This window comes from Puma concolor, chromosome D4, assembly GCF_028749965.1.
Source record: "Puma concolor isolate L17-30 chromosome D4, mPumCon1.1.hap2, whole genome shotgun sequence".
NCBI lineage: Eukaryota > Metazoa > Chordata > Mammalia > Carnivora > Felidae > Puma > Puma concolor.
In genome coordinates, this window is record NC_141679.1 from 15,209,239 (window position 1) to 15,234,052 (window position 24,814).

The 24,814-nt window shown below is 37.1% G+C and overlaps 1 protein-coding gene across 1 annotated transcript in view; it reads right to left on the reverse strand.

Moving 5' to 3' along the window:
* Positions 1-24,814, reverse strand: part of ALDH1A1 (aldehyde dehydrogenase 1 family member A1) — a 59,417-nt gene that overhangs the window by 4,058 nt on the left and 30,545 nt on the right. The window contains exons 8-12 of the mRNA XM_025931486.2: positions 20,103-20,205; positions 18,358-18,542; positions 13,617-13,781; positions 8,447-8,604; positions 1,546-1,620 (exon numbers count right to left, since the gene is read on the reverse strand). Of these exons, the coding sequence (XP_025787271.1) occupies positions 1,546-1,620; positions 8,447-8,604; positions 13,617-13,781; positions 18,358-18,542; positions 20,103-20,205 (686 nt within the window). The remainder of the gene's footprint in view (positions 1-1,545; positions 1,621-8,446; positions 8,605-13,616; positions 13,782-18,357; positions 18,543-20,102; positions 20,206-24,814) is intronic.

The following is a 24,814-nucleotide window of genomic DNA, read 5'->3' on the forward strand; positions in this document are numbered from 1 at the left end:
ATTTTACCTGATGGATGAAAATTGTGGAAGATAAGAGTCATGCCACGGATGTTATATTCTGGTGGTGCCCAGGTTTTCTGTCCTTCAGTGCTGTGTGCTCTGCATTTTATCTACTTTTCTACCTCATGACTTATGAACTCACAGTTTATGACTATTTACTTCATGTTGTGTATAGGTTATTTTGCACTACTTTTCTTTTGACATATTCCTCCTGCCACCACAATTATGTGGAGGATGGGATGTGGTATCATGTTTCTGGGGCTCCTGGGCAAGTACTTAACAAATGTGTATTGAGGAGAAGGATGGATCATTTTATCATCCTTCTTTTTTATTGGTTCTCCAAGGAGATTGCGTCATTTCAATTTCGCTGATTTATTCATTTTTCTTTTTAATTTTTTTTCAACGTTTATTTATTTTTGGGATAGAGAGAGACAGAGCATGAACGGGGGAGGGGCAGAGAGAGAGGGAGACACAGAATCGGAAACAGGCTCCAGGCTCTGAGCCATCAGCCCAGAGACTGACGCAGGGCTCGAACTCATGGACCGCGAGATCGTGACCTGGCTGAAGTCGGACGCTTAACCGACTGCGCCCCCCCCAGGCGCCCCTCGCTGATTTATTCAAATGACAAAGTAGATGGCTACCTAATGCATTCATGACCTTTAGAAACTGAGACTCATTTGCTCTTGCTATTTACAGAATGAACAGCTTTAACTATGTTTGATTCCATAGGGTTTGTATATGATGTGTCTTTTTGCCGCATGATTTTTAAAATGTGTTGATAAATACAAGAAGTGTTTAAGAAATAAAATGGTTAGAATTGTTTGAATAAAATCAATCAAACATTTTGTCACCCCTTTCTGTGTATACACGTGTATATGCACATTATAAAAAGTCTATACACCCAGGTTTCTAAAGCAACTAAAGGCTTGTAAATGATTTTGTATATATATTCTGAGCATAGTCATGACTATAAAACATGTTTTCCTTAGTTAAATTTCCCTTTCAGCTTATATTTTAGTACAAAAAGATAATTAGTTGAGGTAATTTAAAATTTTAGATTCCACATCAAAAATATTTCAACACGTGAGAATCACTCTTCTTACGCTGAAAAGCTTTTTGAGATAAAGTCACATGATTTACTTGGTTAAGAGGCATATTTAAATGACTGGAGTGTTCTTATAATCACACTTCTTACAGTCACCAATTTGTACTTTCTGCCTCCTTTGTGGAAATGTTTCCCAGATGGATTACATTCTTATATACAGGAAGAAATCGTAAAAGTTGGCATTATTTCAATAACTAAGGTAAAGTGCTTAGCATGGTCCCTTATGAATAGTAGGAGCTTAATATGTTATATTTCCCCTATGCCATCACTTTTTTGCACTCATGGGCTAAATCCAGCTTTTAAAAGCTATTTGACAGTAGGAATTTCCAGGGAAGAACAGAGGTAGGTTTTAATTCAAATAGCAACTATGGATTAATTCCATTGAGTGACAACCATTTTTATCAAGGTAAACATTTGTCTTAATAGAAAGTGGTTCTTACAGTTCTCTTCCATTTCCAGACATCTTGAAACCACCAAAGGGGCACTGGGCAGATACCACGCTATAGCAATTCACCCTGAGGAAAAAAAGAAGTATATGTAGATCATACATAACCTATGAAATAACTCCTAAATTTGGAATTTTAGAAATTCAGAAAGCTCTTTAACAACCTTGTTAATTTCAATGTTACATACTCATTGTTATTTAACAAAAAAGCAGTACTATAAATTAGAATGCAGAAGTATAAGTATATGGATAAGTACTGCCTAGAAAGAAATAGAATGGTACAGCTCTGTATGTAGAGAGCCATTTTGAATGATAATAGGATAGCCAATGTAGCATAGGAGAAAGGATATGGTTTGCCAGAGAATGGAGTTTGGTGGGTGGATATTCTTTACTGCCTATATTCATAACCTTTATAATTCTCTTGAGGACTGTGTACGTAACAGGCTAGAATCAGTTATCTTTTGCAATTGTAACATGTATCACATTCCTCAGTTTCCTTTTTTCATTAATTGCTTTCATACAACAGGCCTTGGCAGGAGTTGGATTTCACTATTAATTTGTCTTTTCCTTGCCGTATTTCATAAAATGTTTAAAGATGTTTGTATGAACAAATATAGTTACAGAAACATGAATAATTAGAATTAAAAAAAAGTTACAGTAGAAAGTCAAGACAAGGAGGAAAGGTTAGAATGTAGTCTTGCAGGACATGAACAATTTGTTCATGTAAATTTCCTGGTGGCCAAAGTCAACAGCAAAATTTAATTACCTATATGATTCTCATTATATATAAGAGGAAAAATATATTATTTAAAGGAGAAACAATATTTTTAAAGTATTTCCTCTCCTTTGATGTTATTATAATAGGCAAACAACAATGTGACTTCTAAATACATTGTATTACGCATGAAGTTTGGTTATTAATTTGATCCTGAAATAATATCCACAAATTTCCTCAGTAAAGCATTTACAATCCCGATTCCCAGAGCTCCATATTCTCACTGGACTACAGATTCTTATCCAAGTCTCTCCTTCTGGAGCATAGTTCCTTAAAAAAAATGTATGCTTTCAAAAGACAACTTGTCTCAGTTTTGTTTAATTGCCCTTTAAACTGCAAAATAAGATCCCTACTCTGAAATTATGGGTAAAATCCCAGCAACCCTGGGATTCAGTAGTTATCTTGAATACACCATGTGGAAACTATGTCTGGGACAATGCCAGAACTTGAATTATGCTCTAGAATAAGTAGCAGTAAGAATATGCCTCTGTTTTAATAGCAGAGGAATTCCTGACTGGGGATTTCCATGCCACTGGGCAGAATGATGTCCTAAGCTTCTTGATCCAGCAGGCATATAGCATTCCGAAGTCAAAAACCTGAAACTTGTCTTTGTTGAAAGGTGCCGAAAATGAGTTTAGTCTTTTGACCCTATACTGGAAATGAAACTATTTTAGTTTAAGTAAATGGAGAACTAAGAAATATCCAGTTGGAGAAAACAATCAGCCTGGCCAATTGGTTCTCCTTCCACAGTCCTTTCTTGTTATAAAGAAGGGAGGTTCCAAGCCCACAAATCCTGGCTTTGCCCCTTAGTACCTAGTTGGCACTGGGAAAGGTGTCTGGCTTCTCTAAATATATGCTTTCTCTCTGTACAAGGGAAGTGACAATATTTAATTGGGTTATTTCAAGGTATAAGTAAGATGATGCATCGAATATGCTTCTTAGAATGGTTGGTACTGAGTAAGGTTTTAGTGACTGGAGATAATATACATACATGCATTAGGAATGCTGAATCCTACAAATAATTTTATCGTAGGAAAATCCCACTTTAATCACTATACTGACTGATTATTGCTTGACTTTAAGCCTCTGAAAGAAAACATCCCATTATAAAAAGAATCAGGCTTTTTGAGCAATTTCTCAGTCCTAGTCCCAGTCCTAGAGTCACATGGGAGCTTTGAAAAATACTCTTTAAATAAAAATCCATATTGAATCACAGAGATTGATATAACTGATGGATTTTATGTGCACCACCCTATGCCGAATCAGTTTATTATTTTTAAAGCTCCCCAGATGACTAATGTACAGCTGGGTTGAGAATCACTACTTTAGAGTCTTGAAATAGGTCTGCATCTCGGCTGCCATTTATTGTGTTAGCTTTGATCAATGACTGAACTTCACTAAACTTCAGTTTTTTCATTGACAAATTACACAAATTACACAGATTAACAATTGCACAGTTATTGTAAGGTGAAATGAGATAATGAACATAAGGAATGCAGAATAATGCCTAGCATAGAGTGTATTAATTAATGGTGACTCTCTTTGATTAGGAAAAAAGATTTCAGAGCTACAGAGAGAGGCAAGGACTGCTTGGCTATCTCTTAAAGATAAATACCGTTCAATGTCCAGTGGATGTTTAACCTGAGTAGATGTGACATCATCAGGAAAGAAAATAAACTTTGAATGTTGACAAGACTGAGGGAACAAAGTGAGGTTTGGGGAGGGGGGAATTACCAACAAAGCCGTCCAGAGATTGGGGGCTGGACAGAAGTGTAACAGTTTGTGAGGCATAGGCTTAAAGTATAAAATTCGGAGATATAAATAAAGATATAATATAAATCACAGGGCGCCTGGGTGGCTTAGTTGGGTAAGCATCCGACTTCAGCTCAGGTCATGATCTCACGGTCCATGGGTTTGAGCCCTGCGTCTGGCTCTGTGCTGACAGCTCAGAGCCTGGAGCCTGCTTTGGATTCTGTGTTTCTCTCTCTCTCTCTCTCTCTCTCTCTCTCTCTGCCCCTCTCCCACTTGTGTGGCTCTCTCTCTCTTTCTCTCTCAAAGTGGGTATAAATCAGTTAAAAAGGAATAGACACATTCCTCAAAACTCACTATGTTCTCCCAAATTAAGACCTTCAGACATTCCTAATAATCTTAGAAAAACAAACTGAAATAAGAATGAAATGTTTTCTGACATAGGGACATTGAATAAATATTGTCGTAGCATTTAATTAACTTGATGAGCAGAACTTTCATCTCCTTTGTGTATAGCATAGTGCCAACTACCTAGAAATTAGTAACACTTATACTATATTAGCCAGACAATGAAATATTTTAGGGGAGCTATTTAGGAGGCCAGACAGAAAATGCCCTTCCGAAGTTCTCCCAATATAGCAGGTTTTTAAAAATTAAAAAAAAAAAATTTAAAACAAATTTGATTTTTGTTATTATTTTGTTTTGTATTGTTTTGTTTGTTTTTGGTTTGGTTTTTAAGGCAGCAACTGCTTGTCTAATAGGACAGGTAAGTCTAGGAAAAAAAATCAAAGTCTGAAAAAATTCAAGTTAGGGGCAACTCAAAACAGTAGTATAAGAGCATCCTGAACTTACCTTTTTCCATGGATGCATACATAAATAACCTAACTTTACACTTAAAGAAACCAAAAAAAAAAAAAAAAAGGAAAAATGAAGCCTAAAGTTGGTAGAAGGAAGGAAATAATAAAGATCATAGTGGAAATAAATGAAATAGAGACTGGAAAAATGGTAGAAAAGATCTATAAAATTAAGAGCATGTTATTTTTTAAAAAATGTTTATTTATTTATTTTGAGAGAGAGAGACAGAGCCTGTGTGTGAGAGTGGGGAAGGGGACAAGGGAGGATGGGGTGTGGAATCCCAAACAGGTTCCACCCTTAGTGCAGAGCCCCAAGTTGGGCTTGAAATCAGGACTGTGAGATCTTGACCTGAGCCAAAATTAAGAGTCAGATGCTTAACCGACTGAGCCATGCAGGTGCCCCAAGAGCATGTTCTTTAAAAAGATAAACCAATTGATAAATTTTACCTAGACTCACCAAGAGCAAAAGAGAGAGATTTAAAAAATAAAATCAGAAATGAAAGAAGAAAAGTTACATCCAGTACCACAGAAATAAAAAAGATCGTAAGAAAATACCATGAATTATACACTAATAAATTGGACTACTTAGAAGAAATACATAAATTCCAAAAAATATAAATCAGAGTTTTTCAGGATTGAATCATGAAGAATAGAAAATCTGAATAGACCAATTATTAATGAGGAAATTAAATCAGTTTTTAAAAAATTCCCAATAAACGTATTTCAGGACCAGACAACTTTACTGGTGAATTCTACAATACTTTCAAAGATTTAATATCTATCATTCTCAAACTCTTTCAAAAACCTAAAGACAAACTATTTTATTAGGCCTCCACTACCCTGACACCAAAACCAGACAAGGACACCACCAAAAAAAAAAAAAAAAAAAAAAAAGAATAGAAAATTATAGGCCAATATCCCTGATGAACATAGATGTAAAATCTCCAACAAAATATTAGCAAACCAAATTCAACATTTGCATTAGCATTAAAAGAATCATACACCATGATCAAGTGGGATTTATTCCAGGGATGCAAGGATGGTTCAATATCTGCCAATCAATCATCATGAAACACCACATTAACAAAATGAAGGGTAAAAATCATATGATAAGCTCAATAGATGCATAAAAATTTTGACAAAATTCAACATCCATTAATGATAAAAACTCTCAAAAAGTGAGGATAGAGGGAATATAGCTCAATGTGATAAAAGCCATATATGACAAACCCACAGCTAACATCATACTCAATGGTAAAAAGCTGAAAGTTTTTCCTTTAAGATCAAGAACAAGACAAGGATATCCACTCTTATCACTTTTCTTCAACATAATATTGGAAGCCCTTACCAGAGTGATTAGGAAGAAAAGGAAAGAAAAGCTATCCAAATAGGAAAGGAAGAAGTAAAACTGTCATTACTTGCAGATGACATGATTTCATACATCGAAAACCTTATAGACTTCATGAAAAGACTCTACAAAAATCAGTTGCATTTCTATACATTAAAAATGAAGTATCAAAAAAGAGAAATTAAGAAAAAATACAGTTTATAATTGTATGATAAAGAAAAATACCTAGGAAGAAATTTAAGTAAGGAAGTAAAAGACCTGTGTACTGAAAACTATAAAACCCTGATGAAAGAAATAGAAGACATAAATAAATGGAAAGATATTTTGTGCTCATGAATTGTAAGAATTACTATTGTTAAAATGTCCATACTCCCATAAGCGATCTACAGATTTAATACAATTCCTGTCAACATGTCCATGACATTTTTCATAGATACAGAGCAAACAATTCTAAAATTTGTGTGGAACCACAAAAGATCCTTAAAAGCCAAAGCAATCTTGCAAAAGAAAAACAAATCTGGAGACATTAGTCTCTTCAATTTCAAACTATACTACAAAGCAATAATAATTAAAACAGTATGGTATTGGCATAAAAACAGACACACAGATCAATGGAACAGAATAGAAAACCCCCAAATAAGCCCATGCATGTATACTGAATTGATTTATCGCAAATGAGGCAAGAACGGACAATGGGAAAACGACAGTCTCTTCAATCAGTGTTGTTGAGAAATACATGCAAAATACTGGCTCTAGGCCACTGTTGGGCACCATACACAAAAAATAACTCAAAATAAATTAAAGACTTAAATTAAGACTTGAAACCATAAAATATTAGAAAAAAACATAAGCAGTAAGCTACTTCAGTCTTGGCAATAAATTTTTGAATCTGACTCTACAAGCAAAGTCAACAAAAGTGAAAGTAAACAAGTGGGGACTACAGCAACATAAAAGACTCAAGCGTCGCAAAGGAAACCAAATGAAAGGAAACAAAATGAAAGACAGGCCACTGAATGGGAGAAAGATTTTGAAATCATCTATCTAATAAGAGATTGACATCCAAAACACATAAAGAACTCATACAACAAACAATCAAAAACCAAACAGTCCAGTAAAAAAAATGGGGAGATGATCTAAATAGACATTTTTCCAAAGAAGGTATGTAGATGGACAACAGACACATGAAAAGAGGCTCAGCGTCACTAATTATCAGGGAAATGCAAATCAAAACCACTGGAGATATTGCCTCACACCTGTTAGAATGACTAGTTTCAAAAACGATAAGAGATAACAGTATTGGTGAGGATGTGAAGAAAAGGGAACTCTCTTGCGTTTTTGGTGGGGATGTGAATTGGTGGAGCCACTATGGCAAACAGCATAGAGATTCCTCAAAAGATTGAAAATAGAGCTACCATATGATCCAGCAACTCTACTTCCAGGTATTTATCTAAAGAAAATAAAAATACTAGTTTGAAAAGATGTATGTGCCCCTATGTTCATTGCAACATTATTTGCAATAGCTAAGATATAGAAACAACCTAAGTCCCTGTCAACAGGTGACTGGATAAAGATGTATACATATACAAAATGGAGTACTACTTAGCCATAAAAAAGGGGATCGTGCCATTGGTGACAACACGGATGGACCTTGAAGGTATTATACTAAGTAAAATAAATCTGAGAAAAAAACAAATGTAAGATTTCACTTACATTTGGTATTTTAAAAAATCCAAACAAAAGAAGACTTATAGATACTGGTGGTTGCCAGAAGGGCAGGGGTTTGGGGCGTGGAAGATATATGTGAAGGGGGGTTAAGATGTACAAACTTCCAGGCATAAAATAAATAATTCATGGGGATATGATATACAACATGGCAACTCTGGTTCATAACTTTGTACTGTATATTTGATAAAGTTGCCAAGACAGTAAATCTTAAAAGTTCTCACCACACACAAAAAATTTAATTTTGTATAGTGACTGATGATAACTAGGTTATTGTGGTGATCACTTTGCAGTGGATACAAATATCAAATTATTGTGTCGTATGCCTGAAACTAATATAATGTGAATACCTCAAAAATAAATAAGTAAATAAAGAAACAAAAATGTTCAAAGTAACATGTTAACGCACTTACCAGTGAAAAGGCAAGATGATGTAGATTTGACTTACCACACTGTCCCAGCCTGCAGAGCGGAGGAGACTGTTATGGCTTTATCCACATCTTTGGTAAAGATCCCTGCTGATAAGCCATAAATGGTATTGTTTGCTCTCTTGATCACTTCATCTAAAGATTTAAATTTCATGATTTGCTGCACTGGTCCAAATATCTATACCGTAAAAAGAAAATGAATGAAATAAATCAGAGTAGCAGGTTAAAACTAAATGTTTTACATGGTATTGTAGTTTTATTCCCCTACAAACTATCCCAGATCAAGATTTTATTTTGTATTTTAAAATTTAGGAATCAAAATGGTAGGTCCTGGGTTGGCAGGTTAGGACAGGCAATGGTCATGGGTTAAATTCCCTTTGGAACAAAATGGAGCACAGATAAATAAGGCAATATTTATTTTCTTGGTGTTGGAATTAGACTTCCAAGACTTACCATTGTGTAGAAAGTTATTAACTTTGAGTTTCTTTTACCTTTAGGAATGTGTTATATTCTCTCTCTTGTTTTCTTCATCATCCAAATCACTACCTAAACAGTAAACCCAAGAAACCAATACTTGTTCTACTGGATAAATGAGTAAAGCAACAATGGATGATAATTATAATTATTTGTCTTAGCTATCAGTGTACCGTCAACTGAAATCTATTGGACGTAGATCTTTTCACAATCAGTCAAATTAGGTGAAACAACATGAATTTTTGTTCAGCTCCTACTCTTCGGCCAAATCTTATGCAACTCACATATACCAAACCAAATAGTCTATTACTGAAAGAGCTTAAACCTTCAACCACTAACCAAAACATGGTTTCATTAACAATGACCATAATCACAGGATAGGAAACAAAAATCACAGTTTGCTCATTCAAGCCTAAACTACTTTTTCACGTTTGCTGGATTCTCTAGTTAGCTCAGCCCGAAGTCAGCTTATTCTTTGTCTCCTCCCCAGATGGGAGAAAAGCGACTGAGTTTTCTCTTAAAACTTAAGCTCCTGTATTATGTTTCTATAAAGCATATATTAAAACTAAAGGAAGAGGGGTCCTTCGGAGTGTTATGAGAATTTTCTGGGAAATGGAAATCAGGGGAGGCAAAAATCAGTGTTCATCACTGACCTAAGTATTGGGAGTTGGGGGCTACCATTCCACAGAGGCTGAGTGCAAATCCTAAGGCTGTGAATCTAATTATAATACCGTAACCTGGGAACCAGACATATAGCAGCGACCGTAATAAGTATGTTAATATCTTACATAATTTTAATTGAGTACAGCACGTGGCTCAAGTCTTCTTTGAAACAAGCAAAGCTACTCTACTATGTATATTATAGGGACACAATAAATGCGTCCTGGATTGAATGGTGTTTTTCTTTGTTCTTTCCCATGGTATGCAAGAACGGCAGCTCTAATAAGACAAATATTTGTCAACACACGCAAAAATTATATGCAAATAAATGCAAAAAATCAGTGGAGGGCTGAATTGATGTGGAGAAACTGTTTGGTTATCCAATGCATCTGTTTTGTTATGGTTTATTTCTCCTATTTATTTACCGTTTGCAAATCTGATTCTGCACTTCCCCTCTTCCTTGATAGCATTTTGGGAGGTAGAGAAAATAACTCTCCCAGATTCTCTATTGTATAACAAACATGAAATACAAGTTCATTGAATGAAAAGATTCTGATTCAGTGTGTTTGAGTTGGCAGGGCCTTGCTGCTGTAGTGCATATCGTGTAACACCTTCGTAGCCCAAGGTCAATGAATCTATCTCTGGATTTGCTAAAACCCCTCTCTCCATGAGGTAGATTATTCATAATTCCCAAGTGCAAATTAGCCTTTCCTAGTTACATATCATATCTCTGGATAATATCTTCTTGATGTCACTTGGTTTGTGCTCACAAAATATTTAGCTGAAATATATTTGTCTAGGAAAATTACGAAGTGTAAGAGCTGAAAACAGGGCCAAGAACATAGGGAAGGTAAGGAGTAACGGAGGGGACGAACATTGTTTTCGATTATACGGATGGCTTTTATGTGGAAAAGGGCAGAGTGCAGATATGAGGCCAATAGATAGAACATAAGGGGAGGGATTCGTAGGCCGCCAGAAGCAGAACTTTCTAATGCTTAGCATTGTCTAAACATGGAAAAGCCTAAGAAATAATGAGTTACCCATTGATGGATTTGTTTGAAGAGACACTGGCTGGCCATTAGTCAGGAGCAAACGGATGGACATAGTGGAGATTGGAGAGGTGGGCTTAAGAGATCCTTCTAGTTTGATGAAGCTATCTACAATTCTGTAACAGTAAGAAGTCACCTAAGCTCTTTGCATCTTAATTACCTCATTTATAAATTTGACTTTTGGCTTAAATCATTCATAATGTTCCTTGTAACATTAACGTTCTATCACCTTTTAGCAGAAAGTTTCCCACATGCTCCATGGGGTTCTACAATGTCCGGTTAAGTGGAATTGGATGGATATTGAAGTTGGTATGAGCAAAAGTAGGTCACAGTAGAAAGAGCGGGGAACGGGGGTCATGAGAATTGGCTGTACTCCTAAGCTGCCTTTAGCTAGTCATGTGACCTACCCCTTTCTGCTCCAGAACTTAGGTTTTTCATTTACTATTTAGGACAAGAATCCCAAATCATAGTTGAGTCTGTGGATCAAAGGCGAACTCAAGACCCAGAACACATAACAATACAAAAAGGTTCAAAAAAGTTTGACATGTTATATTCATAGGGGTAATAAAACAGGTATAATGTGTAGACGCTGAAAACAACTACCATGTCATTACTTAGGAAAATTCTTGGACTGAAACATTATGTTTAATTTTATTTAATAACCAGTCATAAAAATGTAACATAGGAATTTACACCTTATAAATGCCCTGAGGTTTTTATTAGAAAAATACTACCACTCTAAATAGGTGAAAATAATAAAAGAGAGCATTTTTTTCCGGGAAGAAAAGACTAAAGAAAAGAATATAATAATACTCCTCTTAAGAGGTTGATGTGAGAATGAAATGAGAATATTTTATATTATAGTAAATATTTTATATTTATTTATAAAAATATATTTATATACACTAAACTTTATAAAAAATGAATACAAATGTCATAAATATAAATATGTATTGATGACATAAATAAAATATTTATATTTAATATATTTCATAGGAACATATTTATGTTTTATATTGGTCCTGATAAGTCACTTAGCACTATATCTGGCATATAATAAGTAATCACTAAATGGTTCTTATTATTAAAACAAACAAAACTATAGACCAATATCCCTCAGACTAAAGACAAATATCAACCACAGCAAAGGTTCTTAAAAAGTATTAACAAATAGTATTCAGCAATACATACAAAGAATTACGCACCATTACCAAGTGAGATTCATTCCAGAGATGTACGGCTGGTTCATTATTCAAAAATCAATTAATATAATACACCACATTGGTAGAATGAAGAAAGAAAATACCGCATAATCATCTCAGTTAACACAGAAAAAGCATTTGACAAAACCATTCTCCTTTCGCTCTCAACAAATTAGAAGAAAGGCTCTTCCCAAACCTGATTAAGGGCATTTACGAAAATCTCACAGCTAACATCACATTCAATGGCAAAGACTGAATGCTTTTCCCCCTTGATAGAGATCAAAGCAAAGGTGTCCGCTCTTGCTACTCTTATTCAACATAGTGCTAAACAGCTAAAATCAAAAACAGTCGCAACATTAATGTGAGCGAGGGTGCAGGGAAACTGGGTCACTCATACATTGCTAATGGGAACGTGAAAGTGTTCAGCCACTCTGGAAACCAGTTTGCCAGTTTCTTTAAAACTTCCATCTACCATACGGCCCAGTAATTGTACTCCTGGGCATTCATCCCAGAGAAAGGAAGACTTAGGTTCTTACAAAAACATGCACACCCATGTTTATAGCAGCGTTATTCATAGTAGCCCCAAATGGAAAACAATCCACACATTCTTCTGTAGGTGAATGGTTAAATGGTGGTACATCCATACAACAGAGTACTACTCTGCAGTAAAAAAGAACAAACTATCCTTACACGCAATGACGTAGTTGAATCTGTAGAAAGTTAAGCGGAGTGAGAAAAAAACCAAAAAAGCCAATCCTGAAAGGTTGCATGGAGAATGAATCTATTTATGTAAAATTCTTCAAACAACAAAGTAATAGAAATGGAGAACAGATAAGTGGTTGAAGGATAGTGTGTGTAGGAGGCACATGGATTTGACTCGAAAGGAAACATGAAGGATTTATGTGGTGAGGAGACATTTGGTGTTTTGCCTGTTTCCATGTCAACATACCTGCTGTAATGTTATGCTATAGTTGTGCAAGATGTTCCCATTTGAAGGAGACAGGGTAAAAAGCACATGGGACCCGTCTGCATCACTTCTCATAACAGCAGTTGAATCTACAATTACCTCAAAATAAGAGGCTTAATTTTGTTTCAAGTATTTTTTTTTTTAATTCTAGCTAAAGTATAGTGTATATTAGTTTCAGGAGTAGAATTTAATGTTCATCACTTACCTATAACACCCCGTGCATATCACAATTAAGTGCCTTCATTAAAAAAAAAAAAAAAAAATCCTGCCTATCTGGGGCACCTGGGTGGCTCAGTCGGTTAAGTGTCCAACTTTTGACTCAGGTCATGATCTCATGGTTTGTGAGTTCAAACCCCGTGTCTGGGTCTGTGGTGGCAGTGCAAAGCCTGCTTGAGATTCTCTCTTTCTGCCCCTCCAAACTCTCTCACTCTTTCTCTCTCTAAATAAATAAAGTTAAAAAAATTTAAAAAATCCTTCATATCATGTAATAATAATCATTAATAATCAATCCAATAATCTTCAAATATATTATTTCCAGAGGAGAAAAAGGAACAATGAAGATGAAGTTTTCTTCATCTCTCAGGCTGTGGAAGAATCACCTAGAAGTTATTAAGCATCCTGATCTGCCCTTGGCTGGAAACTCTTGGCCAGGCTCATGACTCCCTTGCTATTTTGAGTCTTGATCACAAATAAACGTTTATCGGTAGCAGAAATGGAAAGTTACATGCAAACCAATAACGATGTTCAAAGAACCGAGAATTTTAAAGGGACACTTTGTACCCACACACGTAGATAAAACCTGGCAACAAAGGGAACAGAGCAGGATGAAAGCATTTACCTCCTCTTTGGCGATGCGCATCTCGTCTGTAACATTAGAGAAAACTGTGGGCTGGATGAAGTAGCCTTTATTCCCCCAGGGGCCTCCACCGCATTCCAGTTTGGCCCCTTCTTTCTTCCCACTCTCAATGAGGTCAAGTATTTTTTCATATTGTTCCTTGTCAATCTATTTGAAAAATATCATACGGAGCGGAAAATAAGTGAATGAATTAAGAAAGCAAGTTTATGGAAGTAATACATCACTCAGCCTGTTAATGAGGGCTTCAAAATGCTCGAAAATTGTTATGAAGTCAAATATCCTATCAAAATAGCTGACAGAGGCTCAGATTAATTCTGTGTTTATTCTCCTGACTTTTCTGGAAAGCACACTTAAAGATAAATATTTGTATTTAGTATCTGTTTTATAGTTACATAAGAAAAGCACATGATCACTGCAAACAAGTGTTATTTATTTACATTATTTACGTATTTACCCTGGAAAAATGCCTGTTCATAGTCAAACATACTTACTTGACTACTGTAGTCCAAAGTGAAATAAAGAGTGAAAGGAAAAAAGAACTTTGGGAATGGGTTTAACTAAATATGGCAATTGGCAAGCAGATGTTTTGGGACTTTGCCGATCCCTAGACCTCTCTTTGGTTCTCCTCATTCCTATCTCCTCTGGCCAGATCCATGCTGACCACAGTCTGGTCATCCTCTTCAGTTCAGGTCCCTCTCAGCAGGTTAAGGTTTAGTTTTAAAGGAAAAAGATTAAGGGCGCCTGCCTGGCTCAGTCGGTTAAGCATCCGATTTCAGCTCAGGTCACGACTTCAGCTCAGGTCATGACTTCGGCTCAGGTCATGATCTCACGGTTCGTGAGTTAGAGCCCCGCGTATCTGTGCTGACAGCTCGGAGCCTGGAGCCTGCTTCGGATTCTGTGTCTTCCTCTCTCTCTGCCCCTCCCCTTCTCTCTCTCTCAAAAATAAACAAGCATTATTATAAATTTTTAAAGGAAAACGATTGAAGATCCAGGAGTCAAGTGGGGGGGGGGACCCTCTTGCTAGCTCGTCTTTTTTTACTACTTAAAAAGTGTTGCTCTTCATCATCTTTTACCCTGCAATCTCCCCCATCTTCTAAATCCCAGGAAAAAGTTTCAAAGACCTCTGACCACACAAACCAGCTCCCATATCCAATTAGATTACGTGCTACCTGGAACCAGAAACGGTTTTCTAAAATCTGGCACGATATTCGGTACGATGTTGCTCAATCCTCCGTAGTGCACGATATTTAATTGAATAGTCTCCAAAGAAAATGTTCTTTCATTTCCAGCAAATTAAGGAAGTCGTAGGGTTGGTATAAGAAATGTTGGTTTGATATTTAAATTGCTGCATAATACCTTCTACAGCCAGACTAAGTGGTGCTGTTAGTTCTGCCTGGTGAAAATATTCTGGTTTGTCAGCAAATAACCAAGCATCCTTGTGTCTCCGTGCAAAGCTTCCCTGGCCTATTCCAAAATATTCACTTGACTGTGGCCTCAAAACAATCTTGATTGTTATGGCCCTAAGCCATAACCTTTCCCTGCCTATGACCAGAGTGGATACTTGGTGACCGTGCTAGTCTGGCTTATGCACTGGGAGGTAAAGGCTGAAAGGATTTGACTACTGGAAGACTTCGATGGTCAATAACCTCTAAAAATATAGGAATTCATCTTTTACTGTCTGGCTACCGACAATGTGGTTCTCTAACCAGCAACTTTAGCATTACTTGGTGGCGAAAATGCATTTCTCAGGCCTCACCCAAGACCTACTGCGTCAGAATTGGCCTTTTTAACGAGATCCTCTGGTGATTCAAATGCACAGGAACGATTGGGCATGTTGCATTAGAGCTAGGCCTAGTGAGGGAAGTTTTCAGTTGTACTTAGGAACATACTCAGTTGAGTCTCGCTGATTTTGATTCACCATACATACTAATCTTCCTCAGAAGGTTTCAGACTGGCCATATCTGAATTTGGCTCTCCTTTTGGCCCTCAGGAACTTCTCAATAATGCTAGGATGTAGCAGGGGCTCTCTACTGTGCGATGGGCCGTTGCTCATGGGCTAGTCTGAAATGTAATAGGGCATGGCATTGTAATAGCCTCAGAGTATACATTTTGATGTGTTTGAATGCGCAAATTCTTTCACTCCTTAGGGTTCGTGGGCTGAGAAAGAAGAAAAAGGGGGAAATGACACGGACACACCCTTCAACTTATTTGGAAACCATAGATCAACAAAAGCAATGAGAGCAGATATATGGAGTTATTGATCTGTGATAATAATTGTCACCACAGTTGTAAATGGGAGCCTGCAATTCTCATTTATTTAACAGGCATTTGAGCATGTACTGTGAACCAGGCACTTAGATAGATGCTTTATATAGATTATTGCATTTCACTGCACAATGACCCCACAAGATTGGTGTTACTACTTCCATTTTACAGATGAGAAAACAGAGCCTCAGGGAGGTTAGATTTTAAATCCAACCTCTATTTCCAAAGCCCATCTCTCCGCATTAAGACAAATGCAACTGTGCTGATAATGTTACAACATTTAATATTGGTATCATTACTTCTTTTTCAAATGAAAACATAGATATTTCCAGGTGTTGAAAAAGGCACATTTTGGTCTGTGAAATCAGACTGGAAAATCACTTTACCCATTAAGAAATTTATATATATGTATATATAATACACACACATATATATGTACACATACGTATATATGTGTGTGTATATATGTAATATGTATTTACATATACATATAATGTATATACATATACATTAGTGCACAAATGTCTCTTTCTGTAAGTTTTGTCTTATAACAACAGATATTTTTAAGGGTGAAGAAGTTTCAAGGCCTTTTCAGTCTTCTCAAAAATCTACTTATTCTATTTACTCAGTAAAACTTGCGATGAAAATCTATTTGCTTATAGAGATTAAGGCCTCATATTAAGCAGTTAGATCACTGTTTACTTAAGATTCTATGAATAGGAATTTTCTTAAAGTCTATTTTAACTCCCTTCTCTTAGGAAGAATGAGGTATTCTAGATCAACTTTTGAGCCTCTGGTTGAATTGCACGGATCCCCCAATGGGAGAGTGTATTGCCCAACAATGTTTAATATTAAGTATCTTACATATTCTATTCTCTTCATTTCCCCTTTTTTCCTTCCCTGTTCCTCTTTGGATCTATCTATCTATCATCTATCTATCAATACATCAAATGGGAAAAATGCTTTACTTTTACATAGATAGGTAGTCATTTATAGAGAGAAATAATCAAACTGAAAACTTAGAATCCCATCCTGCTTTTAGAATTGGGGACCAAATCAAAATCAAATTTATTATATGTCTTGGCATCCATTTGAAAACCTACCTAATATGAGCAAAATCATCAATTACTTCTATGTACTCATTAACTCAAAGATAAAAACAAAGCACATGTGACTGAGATAAATCAATGTATTACTTCATTTGCCAGCTGAGTTATTTTAGGGCTTTTAGGTTTCAATACCTGGCATTGTCTAAATCCTAAGATTTTCCTACTTGGCTATCTTGCATGAGCAGAAGAACCCAAAACATCCTTTTAACCTTTCCAGACTGTAAACTCCATGAGGTCAGGTATCATATCCTCCTTGTTCCTTTTGGCTTTGCCAGGTACTTATCCCAGTAAATTCAGTATTTTGGTAAACCACATTTATTTTTGGTTTAGTAAGTTAAGATTAGTGTTTGCTTCAAATCAACAGCATGGAACAGTGTATAATTTTTAGTGTGAAAGAATAGAGACTCTAAGCTTAATGTCTACACTCTAGAGAAGGATTTCTAAACAGCAGCCTTATTGGCATTTTATGGCAGATAACTCTTAGTTGTGGGGCTCGCCTGTTGCATTGTAAGATGTTTTATAGCATCTCTGGCCTCTACCCTCTACTAGATACCAGTAGAAACACCCCCTTTCCCAACTGAGAACCACTGCTCTACATCAAGGTCCCAGAGGGTTGGAGTAAATTTAGAACCAAAGATCCAGGAGCTTGCATAACAGACAATGAACAGGAAGGAAGGAAAGGGCAAAGATAGCTTTTGGACAAGAACAAGACTCTCACGTTGATAATGGGTCTAAGAAGACAGAAAAAACTGGGAAGCTTAGGGTTGTTGGAGAACTAGGGTTCTCCACCTAAAATGAGAAGTTTGTCACAGAGCCAGGAACTCAGGACCTTCTAGGACACCCAGGCCACCATTAGAAGGCCAATCAGAGTAACTGAAGACTGGAGAGAGTTTAGAGGTATGCTTCCTGCCCACATCTGTGAGATGTAAACTGAGAAAAAGGACTGACTCAGAGGAAGATATAAATGATAGGACTGTATACAAACTTCCAAAGTGGACGGAGACCACATACAGGAATCAAGAGGTGTGCAGGTGGAGAAAAACAAGAAACCTACAGCATTTGTTGTTTCTCCTCACATCTTTCATTTTCAACATGCTTCTAAACTGTTTCAAGACATGAAGAGTGGGCAACACACAAGAAAGGATGCTTTCTTTAAATCGGGCGCTATATTTATTTATTTATTTATTTATTTATTTATTTATTTATTTTTGTTAAATACCAAACTGATACAGTATTGTCACCTAGGAAGATCTGTGGCAAGGAAATAATCTTACTCAGTAATAAGTAAGCCTAAAGAGGGCACTTTTTCTTGTCCTCTGTGAAAGCTATTCCTTCCATTTTATACTCACTTGAGGGCCTTGACTGACTCCTGGGGTCAGAGGATTTCCAAGAACGTATTTTTTAGCCCGTTCAACACTCCTTCGAACAAACTCATCATAAATTGATTCTTCCACAAAGAGTCTGGATGCAGCTATGCAACACTGGCCTTGGTGGTAGAATAATCCATGGTGGGAAAATTCAATGGCATTATCCACTGCAAAGAAGACACTCACATTGAAGAAGAGTTATTTTCTAAAGGTTACATATTTTTATACATATCTGTCAGAGGCAATATGGTGCTGTGGAAAACTTATGAGTTGCAGAATCAGACATAAATTCAATACATCCCACCTCTTATCATCCAGGTGACAAATTACCCTTTCTAATCCTCTCTGTGATATGGAAATGATAGCAAAAAATATTGAATCTAAAAAGAATTGTGGTTATTATTACAATTTTGATGTAGGTATTACCAAGAATATAGAAAGTGTCACAAGATCCAATCCCCCTGCAAACGATTTTTATAAATATCTCCATTTATACTTAGTTAGGTGACTATGAATATTTCAGGCTCCAAGTTTTAACTACATGACAAAGAAAATATGAACTATCAATTGCATTAAATAACTTAAAAATATTTTTAGACACCCTGATCAATAAGAAAAGTGTTATTTCTGAAAAAAAATTAATATCCAGAATCATTCACCAAGCCTTACAACCCTGGTCCAGAAAAAACATTCTCCAGCTTTATTTAAAATATACTGTATTATTTCATATATGCCTATAAGCTCTTCTTCCCTATGTATTTGAGATGGTAGAATGGGTCTTGAAAGGGAGGAAAAGGTTGCGTCATTATTAAGTCCTAAACAACCTGAAGAAAGTTTTCTCTGCATTTTAATTTTTTAAATGCTGAAAACTTAATTGAACATATGTCAGTCGAGTGCTGTTGTATTTCTTTTGTGAACTAACCACACCTACTTACGTTGTAGTGGAAACAGTTCACAGAAAGGTTTGGTAAAAATCAGGAATCTCGTTTGTAGAGTATATAATAAGGTAGTGTGGTCTGAAAAGCTTCAGTTATGACCACATTCAGCCATTTTTGTTCATTGCCATATACCTCAACTGCTAAAGAAAGAGCTAGATGAATGCTTGACAACCTATTTCTGCTAATTGACATCCATTTAGAAAATAACTATGGGATTTTACTCGGTAATATACTGAGAATGAACCTGGGATATTGTATAGTGGAGTCAGATCATGATTGGAGATTGAATATATGTAAATTTGACTACACTTGCTAGGAAGAGAAAGAGAGGGAGAAATTCCTTGAATAATAGACGTCATTTTCCCCTGGCCATTTCATTTAATGTGTGTATGACCCAGAGCGAAGGGAAAGGACAAATGTGAAATTTACTGTCTCCCTAGCTGGTCCCAGTACAATTTCACCATGCCTAACCCAATGCTAATATTTAAAGGCATAGACTTAATTAAGAATACACCATGGCTCCTAAGTGCAAAACAGTTAGTTTGCCTGGAGTTCAGCTGAGGAAATAGCAAACTATTCCAAATCACGAGGAAAGAGTGTCTGTGTTAGACTTATCTAGGTGTTGTACTTTCGGACAGTTTGAGAGACTTTCACGAGTAATTCTAGATTCTCATTAATGCCTTACATTTTGACGTTAGGGGCAAACCCTTTTATAAACTTCAGGTTCTCCATACGGCATTACGGGACACCAAGGTGAGGGGTGAAAAGTTAAGAGTGGCTTTCACTCACAGTCGGCGTCGGCAAACACAATGCAGGGGCTCTTTCCACCAAGCTCCAGCGTCACCCTCTTCAGATTGCTTTTCCCGGCAGCTTCTTTGATCATTTTGCCAACCTGTAATGGAGCATTACAAAGGAGGAGGCTTAGTCTGCTCCCGTGAAGGTGGGTTTATTTGGCATTCTAAATTTAGACAATGTTTGTGCCATAGTTACGTTTCATTAGGGAGAGACATTAGTGGCATTTTTCGAGACTGGCACCTTCAGATATCAAAGGCTCCTCCAACCGAGCACACATGTGATGAATCCGAAAAACGCTCATGAGAAAAGATCCACCGCTGACCTTGATGAACACCACTGGACAGGAGGTAGTTTTCATTTTAATCAGAACTTCCCCTTTCTACTGATGGACTTGAGATGTCACGGTCCAGCCAAAACTTACCTACTTTAATTCTATCCCTCTACAGCAATCCAGAGAACTCTGTCCGAACGGTCATATTCACTAACCCCCCAAATCTCATCTCTGTTTCTCATCACGTGCTCCTTGTGACCTGGGTTGACTCCAGTCCTGCCCTTCCTTGGGGTCCAGCTGATATCTGAACACTTCTTTGAAGCCTGCTCTGTTGACTCTGGGTAGACATGACCTTTTCTTCCTCTTTTGCCCCATACAACGCTCATGAGGATTGCTTCAGTGTCTACCTCGGATTGTATTATTTGTGTCCATATCAATTTCCCAAACAGGTATCACCTCCTTGGTAGCAGTGATAAAGTCCTATCATTGCGTATTTCTTGTTAGCACTATCTGTTGCAGTGGGGGTTTGTTTAACTATGAACTGACTGACAGGTATCTCTCTCTCTCTCTCTCTCTCTCTCTCTCTTCCTCTCTCTGTCTCCCCCCTGCATTCTTCCCTTCCCCTCTCCCTCCACACCTTTGAACAGTAGAGCTAGAAAAAAGAAATTGGATCTGTGCTCTCTGCTGCTACTTCAGCTAGCTGGAATCCTACTGTTCTGGTTTCTTCTTTAATGCTTGCTGCCTCTCTTCAGAGAAAGACATTGTTTTCATTTTTTTTCTTTGTGGATCACATCCCATCAAGATTATTTTCTGTAGTTGTTTTATTTTTCCATCTCTAAAACCTGGCCTGCTTTACAACTATTTCCTCCTCATTAGTTTTATTGAAGTCCGAATGTACTTAAATGATCTTTGCTTTTCTTTTTTGAGAGATGATTCACTTTATCTTGCTTCTGGGTTTCTTTTCCTATTTGACACATCAGAGTTAAATAAAAAGTTTCTATCCCAATGGAACAAAAGATAAGTAGATGCTTGCTGAGTGTGTGTTTGATTTTTACGTGGTTACTGAGCCGAATGCTACTGTGCATTACAGAGTAAAGCATTAATTAATCTGTCAATGTTTTTATCTTATTTCAAGATGTTGTGCACAAACCCTTTAATATGGGTGAATAAAGAGAAACTAACATGCTTGCAGTAGGGAAATCCTGTCTGAAATTTTTCTTATATACCATTTTCTTTCCATAATATACTTCTTATTCAATTTTCATTTAAGATGATTAAGAATTCTGTATTTCCTATATAATATGCTTTTCTTTTCCTCCTTTGAATTTAATTCTTTCTGCATCTTTTTTTTTTCTTAATTGTTTAACTTAGAAACATTTACTGGGGAAACTTGATTAAAGTAGGTAAGTTTTGCCTTGGGGAAGGGAATAAGATTGGAGATATTTTTCTTAAAGCCACATATGTCAGAAGAATGAGAATGAAGAATGGCTAGAAGTATGAGTAAGAGAGGAAGGTTACACATCTGCTTAGGACAAGTTTAGATGGCCAACAAAAGGTTTGTTTGAGTTTTCTCAAAGGTCTAGCTAACGCTAAAAGAAGGAAACATCAATTTTTGCCTTGTGATTTTGTTTCTTTACTTGGAAAAAAGTAAAGGTTTATCATTTTTCTTAAAAAAGCTCTGCAATGAGAAGGATAAGAACCTTCAAGACCATGGTCAACAATATGTGGCATGATAACGTGGCATTGCCATGTGGGGCAGAAACAGCAGATGCTCGTGAAAATAGCCGAGCTTATCTCACCGTGCACAGTGTATGTTGGATTCTGTTTTAAACGAATCGAATGAGGCATGAACATTCTTCTTTTACCAGAAGGATTTTTAGAAAGAGTGTCATTGCTATAAGGACCACGCAAGATGGAATCCCCTGTTTGCCTCTTTCACGGCCCTTGGCAAGTTTCTTGCTATCTGCTAAACACAAACCTGAAGCTAAAAGAGAGCCCAGGAAGACCGAGTTTTCTGCGTGGCCTCTAAAATCATATTGGTTACACTTGATTATTTAATGCTTATTCAGAAGTAGTTACTGTACTGGTTTCTGCAGATAACAATGCATAAAATAGTCTTTGAGGATGGTCAGCAAAGGAGAGAGATCCATGATCAAGCAAAGAGCACGAGCTATTATAATCATGTACCATGGTTAATGGGGACACAGGAGGGGAGGTTCAAATTCAGGATGGGGGCACCTGGGTGGCTCAGTCGGTTAAACATCCGACTCCTGATTTCGGCTTGGGTCATGAGTTCACAGTTTGTGGGATGGAGCCTCGTGTCAGGCTCTGCACTGACAGCACAGATCCTGCTTGGGATTCTCTCTCTCCCTCTCTCTCAGCCTCTCTCTGTCTCTCTCTCTCAATAACAAATAAACCAGCATTTAAAAAATTCAGCATGCCCCCGAAACTGCAGAGAGAGCCATAGAGGTAACATGTGGCAGCAGCCTTATCATAGTAGGTGTGGCCACCAGTGGGCACAAGCCTGGAGGAAGGAAACGATACATCTGAGTCCTCTATAGGGTGCTCGCTAGTAAGGTGTTTACTACTCATTAGCTCTGTCAATTTTATTCTGTACACTAAGGTAGACATTATTATTCCCATTCACAAATTAGAAATGCAAGTTTAGCAATGATACTTAACTTTTGGAAGACACACTGCGTAAAGGGATAGAGTCAGAATTTGAGCCCAGATGTTGCCTGCCTAGTCTGTTAACCTCAAAATTTTTCTATTTTTGGCAGGTAAACTCCCCCAAAATGCTGCAGGGGCCTGGGGATGGGCCAAGGCAAATAGGCAGTGGTTCCAGAGAGGGGTCAGGCAACAGCCCAGATGAACTAGAGAATGAGTGGGCATGGGATCTAGAGGAGGAAATATGCATGGAGTCCTTTGGGGGAAGGTCTAGAATGCTCAGCTGAGGAGTTTGTACCTTCCTGACCTTATCTCCTCTGCTATGATTCTGATCTGTGACTTTCCCACTTTCTAACTTATTGCCATGTCTCATTTCCAATTATTTTGTCCCACCGAATGCAGGATTTGCTTTCCCTCGCATCAACTAGGGGTTTGCAGAATGTAAACTTTTTCTATTCTATGCCTATGAAATGTAAGAAAAAGTACATAAGTATTTAATTTTTAAAAAAAATCAAGAAGAGTAACTTTTGATTTTCCACCATTTAAAAAAATTTTTAATGTTTTATTTATTTTTGAGAAAGAGAGAGACAGAGTGTGAGCAGGGCAGGGGCAGAGAGAGAGAATAGCTGAAGCAGGCTCCAGGCTCCGAGCTGTCAGCACAGAGCCCGACGTGGGGCTCAAACCCATAGACCGCGAGACCATGACCTGAGTCGAAGTCAGATGCTTAACCGACTGAGCCCCCCCAGGCGCCCGTCCACCATTTTAATTCTCTATGTAGGTGTTTCTTTATACTGGAGTGGCTAAGTAGGAGTATAAAATAATCCAATTAGCTTCTCCTCATTATCTAGAATGTTCTTCTTGCTTCTCAATCTCCAAGGGAGTTAAAAAAGTAACCCCTCTTCAAAATTCAGCGCAAGTCCTAACACCTACGTAGACATCACCATTCCTTATTCCTTCCTGTGAATGCCCTCAGAGCAGTCGACACATATCATAGTATCTTATCACGTCTTGCTGTGTATCTTATTTGTAACAGCTACTTTATAGGAAAGCATTCTCATTCTTCAAACTTTCTACTGAATACCAGTAAAAGGTTTGCACTCATCTTCTAACAATGTCACATAATCCAATAAGAGGACTCAAATTGTGTTTTACTTGGTACAGTACAAGTTTACCACTGTCTTTTGCTTGTAATAGGAAATCATCTCAATAGGTGGGAATCCATTCTCCCAAACTCCACTTTCCAGGAAGCGCTCTCTCTCTCTCTCCTTCCTGCCTCTTCTTGCAGTGCCCATGGCTGAGACCCTGTTCTTTAGCCTTCCAGAAGGTCGCACTGGAGCCAAAAAGGCATAACAGTTAGGCTAAACCAGCAGTAACATTCAGGAAGCTGAGTTGCTGGCTCCCTTTCAGAACGATCAAGAAACAGAGAACCCCAAATAAGGAGCTAAGGGTGATATTCTGCAATTTAATTTTCATAATCTACAGGGTAAAATTACATTCATTCATACAAATCACTGTGGCTCTATTTAGAATTTCTATCATAAACCATACTAATCACATGACAGGATCCAATTGGCTCTAGTTCTCATCAGGGAAAGGAATGAACATTCTAAAAGCAGTTCACTGTAGTCCGAGTTTGTCACAGGTATTCCGTTTCATCTCAACTACATCTGCTTATGTTCTATAAACACGTCTGAAGGCTTGAATAAGGAACAAATCATTAAAAAGAACTTTTGTTTTAAAGAAACGTCGGCTTAAAAACAGTTACATA